At 35.1% G+C, this 23,700-nt stretch overlaps 1 protein-coding gene across 1 annotated transcript in view; it reads right to left on the bottom strand.

Annotated features, from left to right (window-relative positions):
- The window catches only part of DENND5B (DENN domain containing 5B), a 213,158-nt gene that overhangs the window by 43,853 nt on the left and 145,605 nt on the right, over nucleotides 1-23,700 (bottom strand). The window contains 5 exon segments of the mRNA XM_020975818.2: nucleotides 1,575-1,656; nucleotides 13,292-13,370; nucleotides 14,811-14,963; nucleotides 16,113-16,244; nucleotides 20,629-20,722. Coding sequence (XP_020831477.1) covers nucleotides 1,575-1,656; nucleotides 13,292-13,370; nucleotides 14,811-14,963; nucleotides 16,113-16,244; nucleotides 20,629-20,722 — 540 coding nt within the window.

Here is a 23,700-nt window from a genome sequence, read left to right as displayed (position 1 = left end):
ACCCAAGAGGGTGAAGTTGTTGTCTGTGGGGTTTTAACTGAATGCTTCTAACCATGAATCTTCCCAAAAGTAGATGATACCCCTTATCAAATTGTAAGGCTGATGTCCTAAAGTAATCTTGGGAAAGACAAAAACCTTTCATGAAACAGAAGGGCAAAAGCTGGCTTGACTTATTTTTAGTATGAATATGTACATATTACATATATATATATATATCATATACACATGTACATATCATACACATACATGTAATACATGCATAGTTATATGTTAGCTGAAATTTTTATAATGCTTTCCAACTTACAAGACAGTTGACATAAACTCTCATTTGACAAGATCCAATCAATAGCACAAATAATCTATTAGATTATTCATTATTTATTATTAGATTACTGACTTTTAATATATTATAGTATTATTTATATTGTATCCATCATGAAATGATGCACTTAATATCAGAGAAAAACTGAAGGATACAAATGGATCTTTCATTTAAGTCCTTTCAGATTTCTTACTGTGGCACAGTAGGTGACCCAAATTCTTAAAGGCTATATGCCAGCAGGGTACAAGTAATGGCAGTTCCTAGCTGGGCAGATTTCAAGTACAGGCTTGCTATACTTGACAGGTCCTCCAAAGCCTGGCCTAAGTTCAGAGAACCTCATTACCAGAATGATGGCTACAACACAGTGAAATTTTTTGACTAGAACAACTCATGAAACCATGGAGAGTGGTTAAAATCTGAATTTGTGAAGGTCAAAACTAAATATGAAGTTACAGATCTTTAAATAAGACACATACTATCACAAATAGTTTCAGATATTTGGCAAACCATATTAAACATTTATAACATGTATTTATATAATTACACATTATAAATAATTATATATTTTTATTATTATATATTACATATAGTTAATTATACAATCATATATTATAATTAGTGTTAAAGTATAACATGAGAAGACAATGGTTATATGTCTTTAAAATATTCATTTTATGAGTTCAACAAGTTGTATATAATAACAGTGTCTGTAAATCTATTTAAAATAAGATCACAGAATTATAGAATTATGGAATTTGACAGTTGGAAAAGACCTTAGTGCCTTCCAGTTCAACTCTATACCCAAAAGGTATCCTCATTATAATACACTCAGCATATAGTGATCCAGTCTTTGCTTGAAGACCTCTAATGAGGGTCAACTCAATACCTCATAGGATCAAATGGATTTTCAAGAGCAAGAATTCTAAAACTTGCACTTCATTCAAAGCAAATTCATTTGATAACTTTTTTTTACTTGCAAATAACTACTAATTACTTGGAGATCATCCTTTTTCCTTAGCAGCCCTTTCTGCTTGGCCTCCAAATAAAAACTATGAAGTAACTCTTGAGAATAAAATAAACTTATATACAAGCTGCACAGTGACAATTTTTTGGTTGGAGTTTGTACTATGTAAAAACAAGTACAAATATTTTCTTCATCAGTACACAAAATGTATATATTTTTCAGTCCTTTAAGTAATTTAAATGTCACTAAATTATGAAGTCATCATCACAAGTTAAAATAGTTAAATACCTCATGTCTTGAATAAGAGAGACTCTAAGTGTTGGTAATGTGGCTCCTGAGTCAGACTTTCTTCTTTCTGGTCCGAGGGAAACTGTTTAGAGAAATATCACCACTTAGAAAAAAAATTTAACTAAAATCAATGTAGACAATTATTAACTATCTGCTGTATGCTGAGTAATGTTCTAAGTCCTAAGGAATATGTAGCTTAGATAAGAGATGAGACCACTCCAATACATATACAACAGTATTAGAGTTGGCTCTAAAGGATAGTATTCACTCTTTTAAAAATTCAATAGGCAAAGGAGAGAGGGTAGAAAAGAAATGTGCTAAAAACAGGGAACAGTTTGAACAAATGCATGGGTTGAATCTGGGGAAAGGCACGTAGTCTGGGGTAGAGGAGGAAGGAGGCACAGAGTGAATGGAAGGGTCATATGGGATAAGGGAAGAAAACTAGGTTGGTATCTCCCTGAATGCGAAGCAGAGGAGCCCAAGCTTTCTTCCTCAGTTGTCATTTGGGAGCTACTAAAGATATTTTGGACAGAGATCTGATCTACGCACAAGTAAGATAAAGGGTGACAAGATAGAGTAGAGGGCTGGGCCTGGAGTCAGGAAGACCTGAGTTCAAATCTGGCCTCAGACACTTACTAGCTGTGTGACCCTGGGCAAGTTATCTAACCTCTGTCTGCCTTAATCCACTGAAGAAGGAAATGACAAACCATTCCAGTATTGATATGATGCATTATACTGTTAGTCACTGGGGATAATAAACAAAACAAAAATAATAAAACAATTTTAATAATAAAACAAAACAAAAGAGTCTGTGAACTCAAAGAGTTTACATACTACTAGGAATATAATATACACACAGATAATAATAGGTAATATGAGGAAGAAGTGGCAACTAGCAACTCAGGGAAGACTTCACAGAGGAAGTGGCCCCTGAGTTTAGTGTTGAATGAAAATAGATATTCTGAGAGGAAAAGATGTGGACACTGTATGCTCAGGCATAGGGGATGGCCTCTGTGAAGTCATGGGGGTAGGAAAAGCACTCTGAATTCAAGAAGGGGCTAGTAGTGCAACTTGGGTAGAAGGTATACTGTGTGAGGGGGAATAATGTGAAATAAGTTTAAACTGTTTCTCGAAACCATTTTATAGACCTACCTGCAATGAATTAGCATGTCTTTTTCTACTAGCCCCTCCACCTATGACATTTCTCATATTTTATGATGATTAATTTAATGCATATTTTTTTCTGATTATTACTGATTTTGAATAATTCTTCAGGTAGTTATTGAAGAGGTCTTAGGGGACTTAGGCCAATCCCTAATTTTATAGATGAGGACACTGAAGCTCCGAGAGGTTAAATGACTTGCCCAAGGTCACACAGGTGATAAACAGCAAATGAGATTTGAGTGGGAGACTGAAAACGCATGAGAGTAAGGTTGCTGAAGCAAGGTCTTTGAGAAGGTAGGGCAGGATCAAAGGTACAAATACTGGAATTAGCAAGGAGTAGGACATCTCCTCTGAGATAGAAGGAAAGGAAGAAAGAATGGCTGCTGCTGCTGAGAAGTTCTGAGGAATGGAGAAGGGCAGTTGAGAAACTTCTATGTGAAATAGAAAGCTGAGTGTGCACGCACAAGCATGTGTGCACATATGTGCACTTGATTGTATGTGTACTAGGGAAATGGTTGATGACTTGAGAGATGAAAAACAGTTTTGGAAAATTTCTCCCCTGATAAAATGTAAACTCCTTGAGGGTAAGAACTGTTCCGTTTTTGTTTTTTTATCTTTAGCACCTAACAGGGCCTGGCCCATAGTATGCAGTTAGTAAATTTTTGTTGATTGATTTTTAAACAGTACTGTGGAGAATAAGATAAAAGGGTCAATAACAGCAGAATAGAAAGGCTGAGTAGTAATGAGAGACAAGCTGAAGATTTTTGTGTTTTTTAAAATTTCTTTTTTGGATGGTTCAGGTTTCATAAATAAATACTGCTAATTACTTCTATAAAAACTATTTTTAAAGACAAGAGGAAAGCTCAAACTTTTCTAAATGCTACTTTATCAGTATAGTAAGCCAGAATTTTCCTTTTTTCTGATTAGTGTGGGCCTAAAACTAGAGTCTAAAAATGAGTTACGTTATCAAATACCTCAACAAACAATAGGTAAAACCTAGCTATAAGGGCCATTTGTTCTTTAAAACTGTTGTTCTGAATATACAGCTGACTAGTTCTTTATAACCTGGACCAAAGAAAGGCCTACATAGTAAGCCACCGAAAATACATATAATCTCTATGCTTATATAACGTAATCATATTTCACCACACTGTAAGTTTTTTTAAAAATAGGGGGAAAAAAACTCTTCAAACTGTTGAAAATCTAGCTAATGTTATTTGACTAACATCAGTATGCATGCTATTAATAACATACAAAGTGGGTAATTTAAGAACAATACTTTTCAGATGAAAGGAAACACCCAAAGTGGGTTGATACTTTGAATACACCTTATATGGAGAATGAATTGCTTAATATTTTTAAAAGACAAGAAGGGAGGCTTCTTTAACATTACAGACTGGTTAATTAACGATCAAGAATCTCAAGGATTGTAAGTTCCAACTCTGGCATAAATTGTTATGTGGCTCCAAGTAAACTATTTGTGCTTTCTGTGTTTCAGTTGTTCCATTCATAAAATCAAAAAGGAATTTTGAGATCAGACTTATTGATTAAACAGAAAGTGATTGCTGAATCAGTCACCATCAATAACTGAAGAGCACAGGAAAGGTACAGCGGGACTAGGGAAGGGCAAATGTCCCAACTTTCAAGAAAAAAAAATGGGAAGAGAATGGATATATAGTCTGGTGAATTTCATTGCTTGCAAAATTTTGCAACGTATTCTTGAAATGATGCTTAATGAACATCTAGAAAAGGAGAATGGGTGATCACAAATTGCCTCATGCTTTTGTCAAGAAAAGAACATACAGAGAGGATTCTCGGAAGATGGCAGAGTAGGTCAGAAAATTCTAAGCTCTCAATATTTCCCCCAGAAAAGAGACAAAATAGCACATCAGGGAGAACAAAGTGCAGGAGTGGGGGGGGGTGTGTAAAAATAAATCAGAATAGGGGCACAACAGGGATCTTCCTGGGACAATTCGAGAGGATCAGAAGAAAAATCCCAGGACAAGGTTTGGTCCTGAAGAAGAGTAAAAACCTCCAGGCTAGGGGCAGAGTTAACAAGTGGCAAGCCCTGGGGTTAGCTGGTTTGGGAGGCTGCCTCGGCCCCAGCTACAGGAACTTCTACCCCTGGGATAGTGAGGGGAGTTGGGTGGCTAAGCGGGGGAAGATTGAAGGAAGCTCTGCTGACAAGGAACACCAGACTCACCTGTGCTGTGGAGAGTGGAAGGGGTGAGAAGGAACCAGCACATGCTCAGTGAATGCAGAAGCAGTGAGGCAGAATACCCCTGGGCACTTACAGGAGGCTGGAGGTTTGGCTTTGGTTCCAGGCTAAAGGGGAGAACTGAAGATCTGAGGCAAGAGGCACCATCCCCCATCCCCCAGGGCTAATGGTGATTACAAAAATTAAGCTATTACTACAAAAAATGCAAAGGCAAAGGAGAAAGAATCCAATCAAGGAAAGGTATTATGGGAATAGAGAAGACCGGGGTTCATCTTCAGAGGGGGATATTGAAGCAAAGAAACTCCCTTCTACCCCAAAGAGTAATGTCAAATGGTCACCTACCCAAAAAGAATTCACAGAAGAACTTTAAAGACTTTAAAAATGAAATCAGAGAGATGGAGGAAAAACTAAAAGAAAAAAAAAGAATAATCCAAGAAAAACAAGAAGATTATGAAAGGAAAGTCAACCAATCAGAAAAGGAGATCCAGAATTTTTTTTCTTTTTTTTCTTTTTGGTGAGACAATCAGTGTTAAGTGACTTGCCCAGGGTCACATAGCTAGTAAGTGTTAAGTATCTGAGGTCGTGTTTGAATTCAGGTTCTCCTGACTCCAAGGCCAGAGCTCTATCCACTGTGCCACCTAGCTGCCTTGAGATCCAGAATCTTAAGGAAGAAAATGACACCTTGAAAATTAGAATTGGGCAAGGAGAAGCCAGCCAAATTATAAGAGATCAAGAAATAATTAAACAAAATATGAATAATGAAAAAATAGAAGAGAAAGTAAAACATCTTATAAGAAAAACAACAGATCTAGAGAATAGATCAAGAAGAGAAAACATAAAAATAATCAGATTAACTGAAAGCTATGATCAAAAAAAGAATCTTAATACAATAATACAAGAAATAATTAAAGAAAATTGTACTGAAGCATTACAACAAGGGAGGAAAGTAGATATAGAAAAAAAATCTATCAATCACCACCTAAAGAGATCCTATGAGGAAAACTCATGAGCATTATAGTCAAATTCCAAAACCCTCAGCTCAAGGATAAAATATTAAAAGCAACAAGAAAAAAGCAATTTAAATATGATGATGCCACAAACTGAATCACATAAGACCTAGCAGCAGAGACATTAAAGGACCACAGGTCTTGGAAGATTATATATCGAAGAGCAAAAGAACAGCTCAGGCTGAAAATATCATACTCAGCTAAGTTAAGCATAATCATGCTTGAAAAAAAATGGAAATTTGATCAATTGTCAGACTTTCAAGATTTTGTTAAAAAAAATACCTGAACTTAATAGAAGATCTGACATACAAGAGCCAAGAGAAATATAAGGTACATACCAAAGACTGATTACAAGAGATTCAATAAGGACAGACCATTTACTTTTTATATATGTAAAATGTAAAACATATGTCTAAGATTCTTATTAATAATTGAAAGACTGGGGTAGACCTGAGTATGATATGATTTTAAAAAGTAAAACCATTTAGGAACAGCTAAAAAGAGTAATTATTTTATACAAATGAGGTGCAAGAGGAAGAATTGATAGAGGGGAATTAGATGGGGAAAGAGGGCTTGTTCTGGTAACCTAATCTCATCGTGAATGGGTTGAAGAGGGAACAATACACTTATATTTAGAAGAGTATAAAACTCTTCTAAATTTAGAAGAAATAAAACTGTGAGTTGATAAGGAGGGGGGAGAGGACAAGGAAGGGATATCTAGAGTGGAGGGTGAGGGAATAGGTTATAGGGGGCTGTAAAAGGGTGTTTAGATTTGTGGGAACAGGAAGATAAGGGAGGAATCCCTGAAGGGGGGTAGGCTAAGTAACAGAAAGGCAACATAGCAGGTAGAAGTAAAGTAGAGAAGTCAGAAGAGATAGGAAACAAGAGATATGCACAAACATAAAAACAAATATCAGGAGTAGAATTTGGGAAAGTATATGTTTATATATGTAAGTATATTCGTATATATGCATATATATGTATGTATGTATCTATGGAGAAATATATCCGCACTAAATTGTAGCCTGGGAGGAGGGAAGGGGAAAAAAAGAACAAAGTAAAAAAAGTACACAGCAGAGAACAAAAGAAAACTTAAAAGGAAGCAAAGAAAAGATGGACAGCTCTTGACACAACATAGTATTTCTCAAACAGGCTTTCTTGAAATGAAAATTTATTGTTACATATTTTGAATCCTCTCCTATGTTCTGCTATGCACGACACACTTTTTTTTCTTTTCTTACTTTGTAATTAAGTTCCAATATTTAAGTTTATGATATTTTTTTTTCTTTTTCTTTCTCTACTCTGTGTTCTGGTATTTGAGTCTAAAATAAAATTCAATTAAAAAAAGAACAAAACACATACTTTCCTGTTTTGACAGGGTTACTAAGGCTCATAGGAATTCTGTGGATGTAACAACTAAATTTTATTTGCTTTTTTCTTTCTTATTATGAACTTAAGTAGAAATATTTTAAAATAAAGAGAAGAGAAAGGAGATATGTAAAGCTGTAAACTTTTTAAAAAGTTGATACTAAATTTGCAAATTAACAAAATTCTGTTTGTTGCCCCTTCTAAACTTGTTTTGTTTTGTGGGTTCTAAAAATATTTTATTGATCTTTTTGGCATCTCTATCATTAGACCCTTCTCCCAAATAGAAGCCCTTCCTCCTTTAGCAAATCTGTTATCTTTAACAAATAAGAATAATCAAGCAAAACACATCGATCCATTGGTCATGTTTGAAAATGAATGTCTCATTCTGCTTCTTGTCATCATATCTCTGCCAGAGGGCAAGAAGTATCATTATCAGGCTGTTGGACACCCAATTGGTTCCTAAGCTGAACAGAGTTTTAAGTCTCTCAAGTCATTTTCTTTTTTTATTATTGTGTTTATTATATAAATTGTTCTGGTTCTGATCATTTCACTCTGCATCAGCTCATACAAAACTTTTGAAGTTTCTTTGAATCCTTTGTATTCAGTATTTACTATGCTGTCATAATATTTTGTTCTCTTTTTTTCTGTAAAGGCTTTTCATAGTTAACTAGTTCCCTTCCAATTATAAGGGCGTTGATTTTATTTATGAAAATGCTTTTAAAATTTTATGTAAAAATGATTCATTTTATCTGCTATGACCATCTTTATGCCTTATTTAGTTAAGAATTATCCCTCCAGCCATAGCTGTGGGACATATTTCCTTCTCTAATTCTCTAATTTTTTTTTTAATACTCTGACCTTTTATTTTTAGTTCATGTATACATTTGGATCTTATTGTGGTATGTACTAAGATATTGGTTTAAACCTAATTTTAGCCAGAAGGCTTTTTAGTTTTGACAGCAGTTTTGGTACTAGAGATTTCTTAGCCCGTTAGTTGGTGTGCTTGAACTTATTGAACACTATGCTACTATATTCAATTGCCTCTGGGTCTTATTTACCTAATAATCTGTTTGCTGATTAACTTTTCTATTTTTTTAAAACTAGCATCAAATACTTTTGCTGACTATTGCTTTATGATTTATTTTGATACCTCCTAGGCACTCTTCTTTCTGGCTTCTTTTCATTATTTTCTTTGAGATTTTTCAACTTTTGTCCTTATTATTTTGTCTAATTCTAGAAAGTTTGATTAGTATGGCACTAAATCTATAAATCAACTTAGGTGGTATTGTCATTTTAATTTTCATCCAACCATGAAGAATGACTGTTTTGCTAATCATATGTTTTCCTTTATTTCTGTAAAGGGTCTTTTATACTTGTAATTACATCCTGAGTATATCTTGGTATGGTGATTCCCAGATAGTTTATATCTTTTGTAGTTATGTTGAAAGTAATTTCTTTTCCTATTTCATCCTGCTGATTTTGTTAGTGAGCTATAGGGAGGCCGATGATTTTTGTACATTTTGTTTATTTAACATTCTGCTGTTTTACTAACATTATAAATTGTTTCAATTGTTTTTAGCTGAATCTCTATGATTCTCTAAGCAAATGAATACTTCATCTAAAAATAACAATAATTTTGTTTCCTCTTTGCCTATTCTTGGATCCTTCATTTTCTTTTTCTTGTCTCATTGTTATAGTCAGCATTTCTAGAACTATATTAATTGCAATGACCATGGATAGATTTCCTTTACCCCTGGTCTTACTGGAAGAAACTCCAATGTTTTGGTAAAACCATAGCTCATGGTGATAGAGAGATACTATGTACAAATGCTCCATTCATTCTTATGGTTTTATTTTTTAATGTTTTGAATATAAATGAGTACTGTGTTATATCAAAATATTTTTTGTTTTTGACAAAAATCTTGTGATTTTTAATTGTTTTTGATATGAATATGGTTTGTTATATCTGTAGTTTTCCTAACGTTGAGTCAACCTTGTATTTCTGGTACTTCAACTAGTCAATCCAGTCACAGTGAACAATGAATGAGTGAAAAAGCATTTAAGCACTTAGTATGTGCCATCCGTGATGAAACTGAGTATTTTTAAGACAATGATTCTTCAGGTGCTCCAATATTTTTACTTACTGTTGTTCTGTTAAACTAAGGCATAAACCCTAACCTAAATTTTGTGCCTTTGTTTTACTCTTTCAGTTAAAATTTGTCTTTTCTCTTAAAGACTATAAAATTGTAAGGAAAATGGCTTGACACAGAATTTCAATAAGGAGGAAGAAGCTCTGTCTTTTTTTTCTCTCTCTTACTTAGATAATTAACTAATAAATTTGCCTCTTACAGATTTGGCTAAAATTCAGAGTACTAAGTTTTTCTTCCACAAAATTTAACATATATTTAAAAAAAACTATCTGTTTTTTGGTAAGGCAATTGGGGTTAAGTGACTTGCCCAGAGTCTCACAGCTAGTAAATGTTATGTGTCTGAGGCTGGATTTGAACTCGGGCCCTCCTGACTCTAGGGCCGGTGCTCTATCCACTGCCCCACCTAGCTGCCCCTTAAAAACTACCTGTAATAGTTCAACATTTTATATACCAAAATAATAATATAATAATAATAATAATAAATAAAATGGGGATGTATACTGCTTACTTTACAAGGTTGTTGTAAGAAAAATGCAGTCTACCTTAAAGTGCTACATGTGAATTATTGACTTGTATTGAAAGAGAAAAAGGGAGAAACTTATGCTGCTGGCATGTATGAAATTAACTAATTATGTTTTCCAGTCAGAAGAGAGTAATTTTCTATTCCCTCTACTCACTTACCAATTTCCTTTTCTGATCAGTAATTTAAAATTTGCAGGTAACGCTTAAGGTCTTTCACTAAGGACTAAGAGACAACTTTTAAAATTTTCTTCTGATTCAACCAGCCCTATCAAGATATCTAAATATTATTAATAGGACATAAATTGTTAAATGCATTTAGGGAGAATGCAAAGAGAATTGAAGAATCATTTTCTTAAAAATATTCAGTTTGATCAAGGGTGAAGAAAGAGGTCTTAGTCACCACCCTAACAACTCTTTTTAATACTTATACAAATTGTTTTTCTTTGTTGCTAGAATCATTTTCCTTTCTAAAGGGACAGAATATTAATTTGGACCATTCTAACGTGCAATGTGCAGAACACTAATGTGCTTCAGGAGTGGTGAAATAGATTCCATTGAAATGATTCTTTAACTTGAAATTAAGCTATCTGTTTGACTGTGCACTCTGTTTGGTTATAGGTCTTGGTATACTATTAGCCTTAAGATGAGATTAGGAATAAAAGCCAAATTTGTTGGAAGGGATCTTAGAGGTTATTTGCAAATGATCTGTGATCTCATTGTTTTGGGAATTCCCTTCAATGAGGCAGATTACTCTTGCCTAAGTTCTCCCCTAAATTTGACACAAGGTGGTCCCCTTGAAATGCTAGAGGACTTCCTTACTTTATCCTGACCTTGAGAGGGTACCACTGGAGCACTCTGTCCACTTGTTAATTTTTGTGTTGTGTGACTAGCCTATATTTATTTTCTGTAATACAATTCATTAATGACATCTTTTACTCCTGTTCCATGGAGTTTCTCATTTTTTGTACATTGTAGCCTGCTCATACCCACTGTATGCCTCTTATTACACTCATTTTGGGGCACTCATTTTTAATTTTTCAGAAGCAACTGTATTCCATGTTTCCTTGCCATTTAACAACACTGGTAGAATCTTAGCGAGAAAAAGATGGGCCTTTACTTTAATGGGAATCACAGAATTTCTGAGTTAGAAGGGACTTCAGTGGCTGTCTTGTCTGACCCATACCAGAACATATACAACAGGTGGTCTCTAGCCTCTACTTGAAGACTGCAAGGATGGGGAACCCACCACTTCTTAAGGCAGGCCATTCTTTCTCCACAAAAATCTTCAATTACTTTTTTTTTTAAGGCAATTGGGGTTAAGTGACTTGCCCACGGTCACACAGCTAGTAAGGGTCAAGTGTTTGGTTTGAGGCCAGATTTGAACTCAGGTCCTCCTGACTTCAGGGTTAAATTGTTTCAATTGTACACTAAATTTTTTTCTCATGAATTTCTATATATATATGTGTGTGTGTATATGTATATACACACACACATACACATATTTTATATATATATATATATTTTTTTTTACTAATTCTGACTTTAGTTCTTATGAGCTGATAGTTTGACTCTACAGACCACTGACTCAGGCATAACTCCCAAATCAATAGCAAGTATTTTTTAGTCTATTAAAATGTAATCTATTTCTTCCTTTATATTTGTGGCTTGTCCAGCAGCTACCAATTCTTTTCCTCAAAGTACTTGTGATATAAAGGCATGAAGCTTCTGTGTAATCTAGAAATCTTGGACCATTCTCATTATTTCTTCATAAACCACACTTTCCCCACATATTCTTCCTATTCTCAACTTTTTCCACCTTTGCAGTGAAGTCATCAAGTGTCAGCGTATGTTAGTTTAATCTGGAGAGTCTTATCATGTCATTAGTAGAATTTTTCTACAATTTCATCATAGCAGTTGATGCCAGTGCAAAAAACAATTATTTCCTTGGTGGTCTTTTTGTAAATACTTATCATTAGTACTGCAATATATGATGACCAAATATTCTATAAGATGCATTTCTTGTTGTCTTTGGGCATGTTATAAAACCCACTTCACCAGCTCCCTCCTATGCCTATTCAAGTAGTCTATGTAAGCCATTCTTTCTTTGAGAACCCACTGTTACCTCCATAATATAATGATACATAGGAACAAGACTTGGTAGAGAATTTAGTCCAACATAAAGCTATTCCTTCCAACTTACAAACTTACTATTAAAAGCTTTTAAAATAATCATAAGGAAGACTGATCAAAGTAGATTCAGAAACCTAAGTAGCAATCCCTCATGCACAGACTTTGATATGTTTTAAAGACATATAAAGGAAAAATAACTTTTTTTTAAGGCAATTGGGGTTAAGTGACTTGCCCATGGTCACACAGCTAGTAAGGGTCAAGTGTTTGGTTTGAGGCCAGATTTGAACTCAGGTCCTCCTGACTTCAGGGCCGGTGCTCTACCTATTGTGCCACCTAGCTGCCCCAGGAAAAATAATTCTTACGTGAAAATGATTCAGGGTCAAAAAAAGAGTTATCCTAACTTTCAGCTATTTGTACTTAGCTTCTACCTCTTCTGGGAAGAATGGTTATTTTACCAGAGGAAAAGTTGTTAAAAAACCTACCTAGACTTTGGAGAATTCCTAAATATTAGGTATAACATTTGACTATTTCAGGAAAACCCTATCCATGCTTGACTTCACTCCTTCCTTTCTAACAATTGCCTTACCTTATGTATCCTTTCCTTTGTCACCTCCAAATTCTGAAATCATGAACCATGATCAAGTTAATTCTGCCATTGTTCTTGGATGGTATGTTTCGATCTACTCTCCCTTTGGTCCCTTTTACCATCCTTATAATTTCCTAGGCCAAAGTGCCTCTCCCTGGCCATTACTCACAAATATGTATTGTTTCCCTTTTGGAAAATAAGCATCTTGAGGGCAGGCTTTTATATTTGTATCTCCAGAACTTAGTACAATGCTTAGCACACAGCAAGTACTTAAATGCTTTTTCATTCATTCACTGGATAACAACAGAGACATACATTTTATGTTGACAATAATAAGCAGTAAGGTAGGACTGAATAATTTTCATTTCACAGTTGAGAGTCTGTCTCTGGGTCACCCAAATACCTCCTATCATCTGACAAATTTTGAAACTTTTAATTTACTATATCTTATATTACTTGGTGTGAAATAGAAGTGAAAGTCAATTCCCCTTGCAAGAGACAAGTTCTATTTTTTTTAAACAGGGTTTAATGCTACCTGTTCTATAAAGGAGATAACACAAAACAAAACTCACCTGGGGATTCTGCAAGGTGTTCTTGATTCTCTTCTCTGTCTTGATATTGAATTAAATGTGACCACAAAGCAGACTTTCCCTAAAAGCAAGAGTTTATGAACTGATTCATCAAAATAACTCATATTTCAGTAGCATTTTGAATGATGGAGACTAGAGATACTAAGAGAGGTAAGGAGCAGTATGTGGTATGCTGTTTCGTTATTTTCTTATGGAAGAGTTAGACACTGAGGAAAATTTAATGAGGTTTGTATTCCATTTGATATGATACTTTCTGAAAAAAAATGGCTACAACCTGGGAAAAAGAAAAGAAAAACCTTGAATGTCAAGCAACAGATCAGAAAATCAGGAGGTAGTCACTTCTGATTTGGGGTCATAAATTTTTAGTGTAATACAGGGACTTATCACTTGCTTTCCTTGCCTTTCTTTTATATCTCTTCCTGTTGACATATCCCTCAAGGCCCAGCTCAAATTCTGCTTCTTTCAAGCAGCCATCTTATGTCTCTCACCTTGGTAATTATTCCTCCTTCATCTCATCTCAGTATTAATTGGTATCCTTATGCACTTGTCATATTTTAATTTGTAATTATATTTATCTTTATTAACATCCCACCCTGATACCTCACTATGGCAGAGAAGTGATCTAGGTTCACAAAAACTACAAAATGACCATAAGCAAGCTTTAACAGGGTCTATCAAGAGAAACAGATTGGATGTCTCTAATAGTGTGATGAATATTTGGTCACAACAACTCTCAAAGGCCATCTATTTAACTGTAAAGGGGCTGTAATATCATCCATAAATAAGTACCTACACTGACTATGAAGTTTCTCATTTACCTTTTTATCTTCCCAATGCCCAGCACAATATATGGTATTTGTTAAATAAATGAGATTGCAGACTGGTTAAATAAATGTTATTTAGATGACAGATTTTATCAATACAAACTATAACTACTTAAATGTGTGTGTGTGTGTGTGTGTGTGTGTGTGTGTGTGTGTGTGTGTGTGTGTATTTGAAGGGGGAGAGAAGCCTAATCAAGAGAGGTAAAGAAATCACAAGAGGAAAACTAAAAAGACAAGAAGTGAGAAATTAGTTGACCTTTTCAGTTTCATATGGTTTTGCCTGTTTTCAGTGCAGAAAAAATGCCAGTGAAGTTCCCCTTACCCAATGTGAGATAGTCATTCACCAATTCACCAATCACTAAGGAAACAAACACTGTATGGATTGACATAACAGGTATAGAGTATCTCTCCAGGTATTTTCAAAACAATTTTAAGCTTTTTTTTTTTTCTCCAGGAAGCAAGATTTCTGAAACTGCTTTTGGTTAACAGGTACATTTGTTCTTCAATGAATGAAACATAAATAGTAAACAATAACAACACACATCCAGTAACCTTTTTAAAACTGAAAAGCCCCAGTCCATCAATACTGCTTTTAATTACTTGTTGCCATGACACATTTTTCCAGTAGGTTTTCTTTTATCCTGGAGTTTTAAGTGTCTCTTCTTAGTATTCCCTACCTGCTTGACCTGAAGGCCATGGCTCCATATTCTTTCCAGCAGGTCACACAGGCTGGCAATTAAAGTGTTCTCCTCCAAGCCTGTTATATTTGCTTCCCCATGGCCAAGTTCCACTGCTTCACGTCCCATTTTTTCCACCAACATGCGTTTTGTCTGCAAATATGTTATACTCAGTATTGCTAGTTCCAGCCACAAAACAAAAGTCAATCAAATAAGGGATTGGGAAAGCTGAGTTGTTTTTCTCCTTATTCTCACACAGATATGATATCAACTTTGGGTATGTTGTATAATCTCTATTGCGTCTGACAATTAGAGCAATACCATCTCAGCTACTTTGAAGTGAGTAAGGAAGACAATGTGACTGGGAATTAAATAACCTCTATTAAGCAGTTTTTTGCCAAAAGATTCCATGTACAACTGTAATGATATGAATTGTTCTTTTCATAACACTGGGATATGGCATCAAAGAGCAAAAAAATCTCTCAGTCATCAGAATTTTGGGATACAAATAATTATCAGCATGTTAAGACCCCAGTGATATGATGATATTTGGGGTTGGTTTTGGCTAAACTTGAACAAAAAATCATCATATAAAACCTGTTTTTTTGTGAGTAGATTAGCTTTCAAATTAGCTAGGCCCTTAGATTTTCTTCCCTATTTTTGTTCCCCATTTCATCATATATTTGTTCCTAAGTACTGCTTAAAAAAAAAAACAGAAAGTGGAAAAAAGAACAATTTAGATATGCTTTAGTAGTTCTTGGAAAATACATGGTGAAAGGCGACATTAAAATTATCAGATGGAATGAAATTAGGGCATCATGTATAGATTTGATTTCTTTGGAGTTATGCTCTTCAGTGGGTGGATAACTGACATCTGATGCGTGTAGCATACAAACACATGTGTGCTAAGAAGTACAGATAGACATATGCAACCACAAAATAATATTGTTTTTCATAAACAAAGGCAATACCCACCATTAATCATGATGAGCTTCTTTGGAGTAAAGAGTTCCTTCTGGGGAGCAGTGGGAGAAAAGCTTTGTGGGAGAAAAGCTTTAGGGGATGAGGGACCAAATTATGGAAATTCTTGAATGCCAGGCTGAGTAGTTTCAACTTGATTATACATGTCACAGGCCATAAGGGACTCTACAGACGTTTCAAAACAATGGCAAGAGCTAGAAAATATCTGACCGCATAAAGATTTTTAAATGAAACTAAATGGCTTATAAAAGGATTGCAGCTTTGGTTTCATATTAACAGTAAACAGAAACATATTAGAATGAGAGTGTGCATAATACATACCTTCATTCTACATTCTTTTAATAAGCCTTCTACAAATTTCCAGTTGGTCTGAGCTATCACTGCTGGAGAGAGATCTGACAATTTGGGTTGTCTCAGATTTTTTCCCAAACTCCTTGCCTCCTGCATATATTTCTAAAAATTAAACAGCATTATGAATGGCATGAGCATCAGTCTATTGATCTTCTTACAGGCAAACAAGTGTGAGAACAAAGAGGGTTCAAATATGGTTGTATGTGTACATGCACAAAAAGAGTGACATTTCATTTTTTCTTTGACATTATTATTAATAACAATAATTCATATTTCTATAATGCTTTATAGATTACAAAGTGATCTCACAATAGTCTTATGAAGTAAGTATTATTAAGTCATCTTACCTCCATTTCACAGGTGAGTGAACTGAGGTTTAGAGAGGAACCTCAGTTCCTATGAGTCACACAGCTAGTGAAAGAGGGAACTTAGCCTTGAGTCACAGGACTCCAAGTCTATCACTTAGTCTGCTAAGATAATGTCTCCAAGACTGATTAAAATTCTATTTGGTTACAACTTCCAAAATGGGACGGAAAATAGTATTGAATATTATTGAAGCCACTTGCCTGCTAAGATTTCAAAACACTTTTACATCATTAGTGTTATTTATCTTAACAACATTCTTATAAATTAGGCAAAGGCATATAGTTGCTCATTCTATTTTATAAACAGAGAAAGTTAAGGTACGAAATCATCTACCAAAATGCAAGGTCATATAGGGTCATAGTTGGGACCAAAATCCTGGTTGTAGGAATCTAAAACTAGAGCTCTACACTAAATAGTGACTTTCAAATCTCTTTGGTTTAAGATAGGCCCTTTGCCCTGTAAGATAACAAGGCTCATTATATAAGTAACCTGTAGCATGAGGCTTCATTCTCTTGTTCCTTGTTAACTGCAATGATTTCAAGGGTTGAGTCAGGCACTGGGTCATCTTTCCTATTATACTGAACTTATTTCAGGAAAAAGTAATAATAATAAGTACTCTGGACCAGAAATTGGGAGACCTGGGTTCTAGTTCCACCTTATTTACAAACTATGGGATCAATGAAGTCTTAACCTCTTTGTCTTATAATTGGAAAATGGGTATATTAAATCCTATCTATATCTTTGGATGATTAGGACTGCTTTGAAATGTAAAGTGTTCTACAAATGCAAGGTATAATAAACAGTAAATTTCCCTTCTCTCTATTACCTTCTTTCCCATATTTTCCAAAAGGCCCCCCTTGACTTGGCCCAAAGCCAGGGGACAGTGGGATCCAATGGTATAATTTCTTATCTGGATGTCAAACACTACAGTAGCAGCACAATAACTCTACCCAATGCGCTCAAGTCCTAAGAGTTTCTAGAAAGAAATCATTTGATATGATCAAGCTAGCCTGAATCTCTGGGGTTTTTTCCCTCCTGTATTGGCTGGTAAACTTCATCTAGATACCAAAACATTCTACCATTATAGTCCTATTCAGCAGGGGTTTCCTAATTCAAAATACAAACAGTCTGAAAACCATGGCTAATTGTTTTGTTGTATTAAATTATGCTGTGGTGCCATCAGAGGGGGTGTGTGGGAGCATTGGGAGGGGTTAGGAGAGGGAATGTTTTCACAGATACGAAGTGGATATAAATGGTTCTCCTCTAATTTAAGGGCAGGATTTGAGATTCTATAAGAATATGTAATGAATTCTTTGAAGTCTATATAAATTTGAGGTACTGTTTTCCTTAGGAAAAAATACAAATCAGGATAGAAACTGTTCATATGCTGTTGCCTGGAAATCAGATTGGTTAATTCTACCTGCTGTTTTCTCAGTCATACAGTTTAAAAGTTGTATGGCATCTCTCTTTTATACTTAAATTACATTAAAGACAAAGTAAAATTAAACTTTACAAGTATCACCTCTTATTCATCTTTTTAAATTCCATACTAGAGGTCAAATGAGTAAGGGAATACTGTGAGCAGGACAAAACTAACATCACTATGGAAATTAAATATGTAAGTTATACAGATAACAACTTTAAGATTACAGTTTTTAAATGCATAAAGTTAGGAAATGAAAATGGCAAAGTGCTGCTATGAGAACCACAGCATTCATGTTTCTGATACATTACATGTGATTCAGTGGTATCTATCTATATATCGATCATCAGATTCCTTCATCAAACTGGACAGCTAGCAACATTATATGAAATGTGCATTACTCCAATCTTGGATAATCGCAAAAGAGAGGCCTAAAAACTAATAAAGTAAAGACAAAGGTATGGTTTCTTATGATATTTATAGAGGCAAAAGTAAATTTTTATTTCCTTTTCCATCTTTGAACCACTCACCATACAGCATACTCATTTCTTTGAGGGTGGGAAATTTGCTATTTTTTTTATATTTGCTAAAGCCTAAATCTAGAAACTACCAAATCCTACAAAGTAGGATAATTTCTCTAAAAGGACTTGTTCCCTTTCAAGAAAAGGGTTCTCCCCAACTTGTAACTAAATGCCCTACTCTTCCCCAAGGCTGAGAATTTTAAATTCAGAAAATAACTTGATTAGTATTTTTTAGAGAAATTTCATCTTGCTTATAATTTCTTTATTAAATCAGAACTAAAAAGTAAAATGAAAAAGTTTTCATACATAAAGAATATACTCACTCAGTTGAATAATTTTTTGTGATTTTACAAAAGGAATAAAACTAGTCTTAAGGGTAATGAAATTGCTACCAGATAGATACCAGACAGCATAATAAAAACAGGTGCAATCTCCAAGAAAAAATCACTAATACAAAAAGATCATGTGCCATATTTGGTAAAAAGAAAACAGAATGAGAAAGTGCTAAAAAAAAAACAGCAGAAGAAAGTTGGCAGCAAATGGAAAGACAGCACATTCCTATTTAAAATGAAGTGAATAGGCAAATGGTCTGAAGATACTAGGGCTGTGTGCACTCAGGTACATGCAAGAGTCAAACATCTGGAAAAACAGCTTTCAGCCAAAGGACATACCAGGCAGCATTCAGAGAAGGATTTTTTAGGAAGTTGTGCAGGAGGAGGTGGCCCCTGATCCCACTCCCAAAATGTCTTGTAATTCTGACAGATCAAAAGTTCCTGGGAAGGCTAAAAGGAGGTAGATATGCCAATTCCAGAAAAGGAAGAAAGAAAGAGAAGAGACAAGCAAAAGAAGCATGCACATGGTCTATTCACGGCATAAAGAAATGGGGAAAGGGGGTGCATACAGGATCATGGATAAAGAACACTGAAGAGGCTATGCTGGAATTGACAAGCAGTGTTTCAAATAATATTTGCATGGTCACATGAACTAAAGTAATAAGTACTTGGCAATGATAATATTTTGCTTTATTTCCACACATTTGGATTTAGAAATAGTTAATAAGTCTACTGTAGCTACCTTTGTTTATTTATTTTTTTACTGCAAATCATACTTGAAATGTAATTATTTAGATATTAGTGATTTATGGTCCATGATAATTTTATTTTCAAGGAGCACAAATAAAGCATAAGAGTTGTGATTATAGTTAACATTTTTTTTTGAAACCCAATACTAGGGAGAAAACAGAAAAGCAAGAGAAAACATGAAAAATCATGCTTATAGGATGCAAAGGCATTTCTGAGCCATTCTCATAAATTAATCAATCAAGGGGCAGCCAGTTGGCACAGTGAATAGAGCACCAACTCTGGAGTCAGAAGGGCCTGAGTTCAAATGTGGCCTCTGACAGTTCATACTTACTAGCTGTGTGACCCTGGGCAAGTCACTTAACCCTGATTACTCGCAAAAAAAAAAAACCCAAACAAACAAAAAATAAATTAACCAATCAACATGAATTTACTGAGCACCTTGTTGTTGTTTAGTTGTTTTCTGTTGTGTTCAACTCTTCGTGAACCCATTTGAGGTTTTCTTAGCAAAGATACTGGAGGTGGTTTGCCATTCCTTCTCCAGCTCATTTTACAGATGAGAAACTGAGGCAAACAGGGGTTAAATTATTTACCCAGGGTCACATAGCTAAGTAAGTGTCTGAGGCCAGCTTTGAACTCAAAAAGATGAGTCTTCCTGACTTTGGAGCTGTTACTCTATCTACTGCACCACCTAGCACCTACTATGTGCTAAATACTGAGGATACCAATAATGCCTAAGGTTTTTCTTTCTACGTGAAATATATTGAAATAAATTTAGCAAGAACTGTCTCTACTTGAGATTTTTTTTCACTAAAAAAAATTTAAATAAAGAGGAAAAAGAAAAGTTTTCTTTTTCCATGACAAGCATGGGTATAAAATATTTTTTAAAATTTTAAATTGCTTTTTAAAAAGAAAGAATATATATTTGGGTTAAAATATGTATGATTATGTAATAACTACTTGGATAAACTGATATCAGACATATATGTAGGGGGAAAAAACACATTACATATAAATGCTGAAGGAAAAGAGAAGTTTAATGACTCTGAATTCTTTAACTCTGAGTCTGAGGAAAAATTTGGAAGTAAATAACATACCTCCTTTAAGTCACTGTCTAATCCAACATGTTCTGAATGCTGTCGTAGGTGATCTTTCCTACGCTGTGCTGTGGCACTCCGGCTAACCCAGCGACTGAAATAATCACATCCAAGAATTTTCAGGTTAAAACAAAGTAAGCTTTCCATTTTTAGTAAGGAAAAGAAATGATCTAATATTGAAAATACAATATTCTATGACTACTGGATGTATTCACTCATTCAATAAGCATTTATTAAGTACCTATGGAGTCAGTTACACATTACAATGATGTTACAGATATATGTACATAATACATACGCATATGTAATTTTTAACGATAATCATCTTTTGCATTTATGTCATGAATCCATTTGGAATTTGTTGTGGTATATGTATAAGATCACACACAAAGAAGCACGTATGTTCAGTTTGATGCTTTTGGCCTTCATATCGAGTTGTTTCCCACCAATCCACTCAGGTCCAGAACAAACCCTCCTTTGTAAAAAATATAGAAACCTTTCTGGACAAGATACATATTAATATTTCAATCCATTTGTTCCTTCTAATGCTTGTTGACTTGATTCTACTACAAGAGGGGCATTTCATTACCTCTTCTTTAGTACCTTCTTGGTGTGTTTTTTTGAAAAGTAATATCTTACTGAAACAATATGAAACATCAATAGAACCATCTAAATTTGCTTACTACCCATTTACAATTAATTTAAGTGAATAATATACTTTTTTTTTCTGTCCATGACAATTACTACCTAGCCGACACTATCCTCCAACTTCTAAAGTAGAAGGGCTCCCTTAGAAGAAATATGCATAATCAGGCAAAACAAAAAAACTGAAAATATTCACCTCATTCTGTATCTATAGACCAGGCCTGCATAATCTATGTCTCGCCAAAGGATTCTGGGTGGCCCACAAACAATTTAGATGAAAACATCCTCTACATTTTTCATGGGCCACCCAAAAACCTTTGGTATGCTTGTGGCCGCAGGTTGTGCAGACTTGCTCTAGACCACAGGTTCCCAAAGTGGGCAATACCACCCCCTGGGGGCTCTGTAAAGATCCAGAGCAGTGGTAGTAGCCTTGGGTGCAATTGGTGGGCATTGAATAAAAATAAATGGGTGGTGGAAACATAAGGAAAGAAGAGAAGATAAGAAAAATTTGAAAAACCATTCATACATGTTTCATCTGTTGTGTAATAGAGTTAAAGTCATAGTGATTAAATTATTTTCTAAATAAACACACAAAATGCAAGTTATAACTTTTTTTTTTTGCCTAGGAATGGGGTTAAGTGACTTGCCCAGGGTCACACAGCTAGTAAGTGTTATGTGTCTGAGGTTGGATTTGAACTCAGGTCCTCCTCAATCCAGGGCCGGTGCTCTATGCACTGTGCCAACTAGCCATCCCCATGCAAGTTATAACTGATCAGTGGTCAAGTCTGCCAACAAGTCTTAACAAGCAAGTGTTGGCAGGTGAGAGCGTGTTGCGCATTGTTGGGAAGTTCAGCATGCATCAGCGGGAATGTGGGCATATAATGACTTGTTTACAATACAATATCATACAGTTACATGATGCAATATTGCATCATCAAAATTTTAATCTAGGAAAAACTCCATAAATTTACAATAAATTATTAAATTTAAGATATTATTTTTTTTTTTGGCTAGGCAATGGGGTTAAGTGACTTGCCCAGGTCACACAGCTAGTAAGTGTCAAGTGTCTGAGGCCAGATTTGAACTCAGGTCTTCCTGAATCCAGGGCTAGTGTTCTATCCATTGAGCCATCTAGCTGCCCCAAGATGTGTTACTTTTTAAAAAAATTTGTATTTTCTGGAATGACGCAAATTTTCTTTAAAATATAAATTTATTTATTTTTAGTTTTCAATATTCACTTCCACAAGTTTTTTGAGTTCCAAATTTCTCACCCCTCCCCCCACCCCAAGATGGCATGCATTCTGAATACCCCTTCCCCTGGTCTGCCTTCTCTTCTATCTCTCCCCCCTCCCTTCTCTTATCCCTTTCCCCTTCTATTTTCCTGTAGAGCAGGATAGACTTCTGTATCGCATTTCCTGTATTTCTTATTTCCCAGTTGCATGTGAAAACATTTTTTTTAAAACATGTGTTTTTAAAACTTTGAGTTCCAAATTTTCTCCCTTCCTCCCTCCCCACCCACCCTCATTGAAAAGGCAAGCAACCCAGTATAGGTTGTACATGTGCAGTTATGCAAAACACTTCCTTAGCAGACATGTTGTGAAAAACTAACTCTATTTCCCTTAATCCTATCCTGCCCTCCCATTTATTCTATTCTTTCTTTTGACCCTGTCCCTCCTCAGAATATTTGCTTCTGATTACCCTCTTTCCCAATCTGCCCTCCTCTCTATCATCCCCCTGCTCTCTTGTCCCCTTCTCCCCTTTTTTCCTGTAGGGTAAGACAGATTTCCATACCCAATTGAATGTGTATGTTATTCTCTCCTTAAGCCAAATCCTATGAGAATAAGATTCCCTCATTCCCTCTCACCTTCCCCTGTTTCCCCTCCACTGTGAGAGACTTTTTTTTCTGTGTTTTTTTGTGTGAGATAATTTACCCCATTCTACCTCTCCCTTTCTTCTCCAAGTATCATCCTCTCTCATCCCTTAATTTTATTCTCCAGATATGACCCCTTAATCTTCAACTCACCCTGTGCCCTCTATCTATCTATATATACATACAATTTTTTTCCTTCAACTACCCTAATACTGACAAAGTTCTCATGAGTTACAAATATCATCTTTCCATGCAGGAATGTAAACAGTTCAATCTTAATAAGTCTCTTATGATTTCTCTTTCCTGTTTACCTCTTCATGTTCCACTGGAGTCCTGTATTTGAAAGTCAAATTTTCTATTCAGCTCTGGTCTTTTCATCAGGAATGCTTGAAAGTCCTCTATTTCACTGAATGACCATTTTTTCCCCTGAAGGATTATACTCAGTTTTGCTGGGTAGGTGATTCTTGGTTGTAATCCTATTCCTTTGCCCTCCGGAATATTATATTCCATGCCCTGCGGTCCTTTAATGTAGAAGCTGCTAAATCTTGTGTTATCCT

Source organism: Phascolarctos cinereus, unplaced genomic scaffold (assembly GCF_003287225.1).
Source record: "Phascolarctos cinereus isolate Bilbo 61053 unplaced genomic scaffold, phaCin_HiC Scaffold_1;HRSCAF=81, whole genome shotgun sequence".
Lineage (NCBI taxonomy): Eukaryota > Metazoa > Chordata > Mammalia > Diprotodontia > Phascolarctidae > Phascolarctos > Phascolarctos cinereus.
The sequence above is the reverse complement of the archived record's forward strand: the minus strand, read 5'-3'. Positions and strand labels throughout refer to the sequence as shown.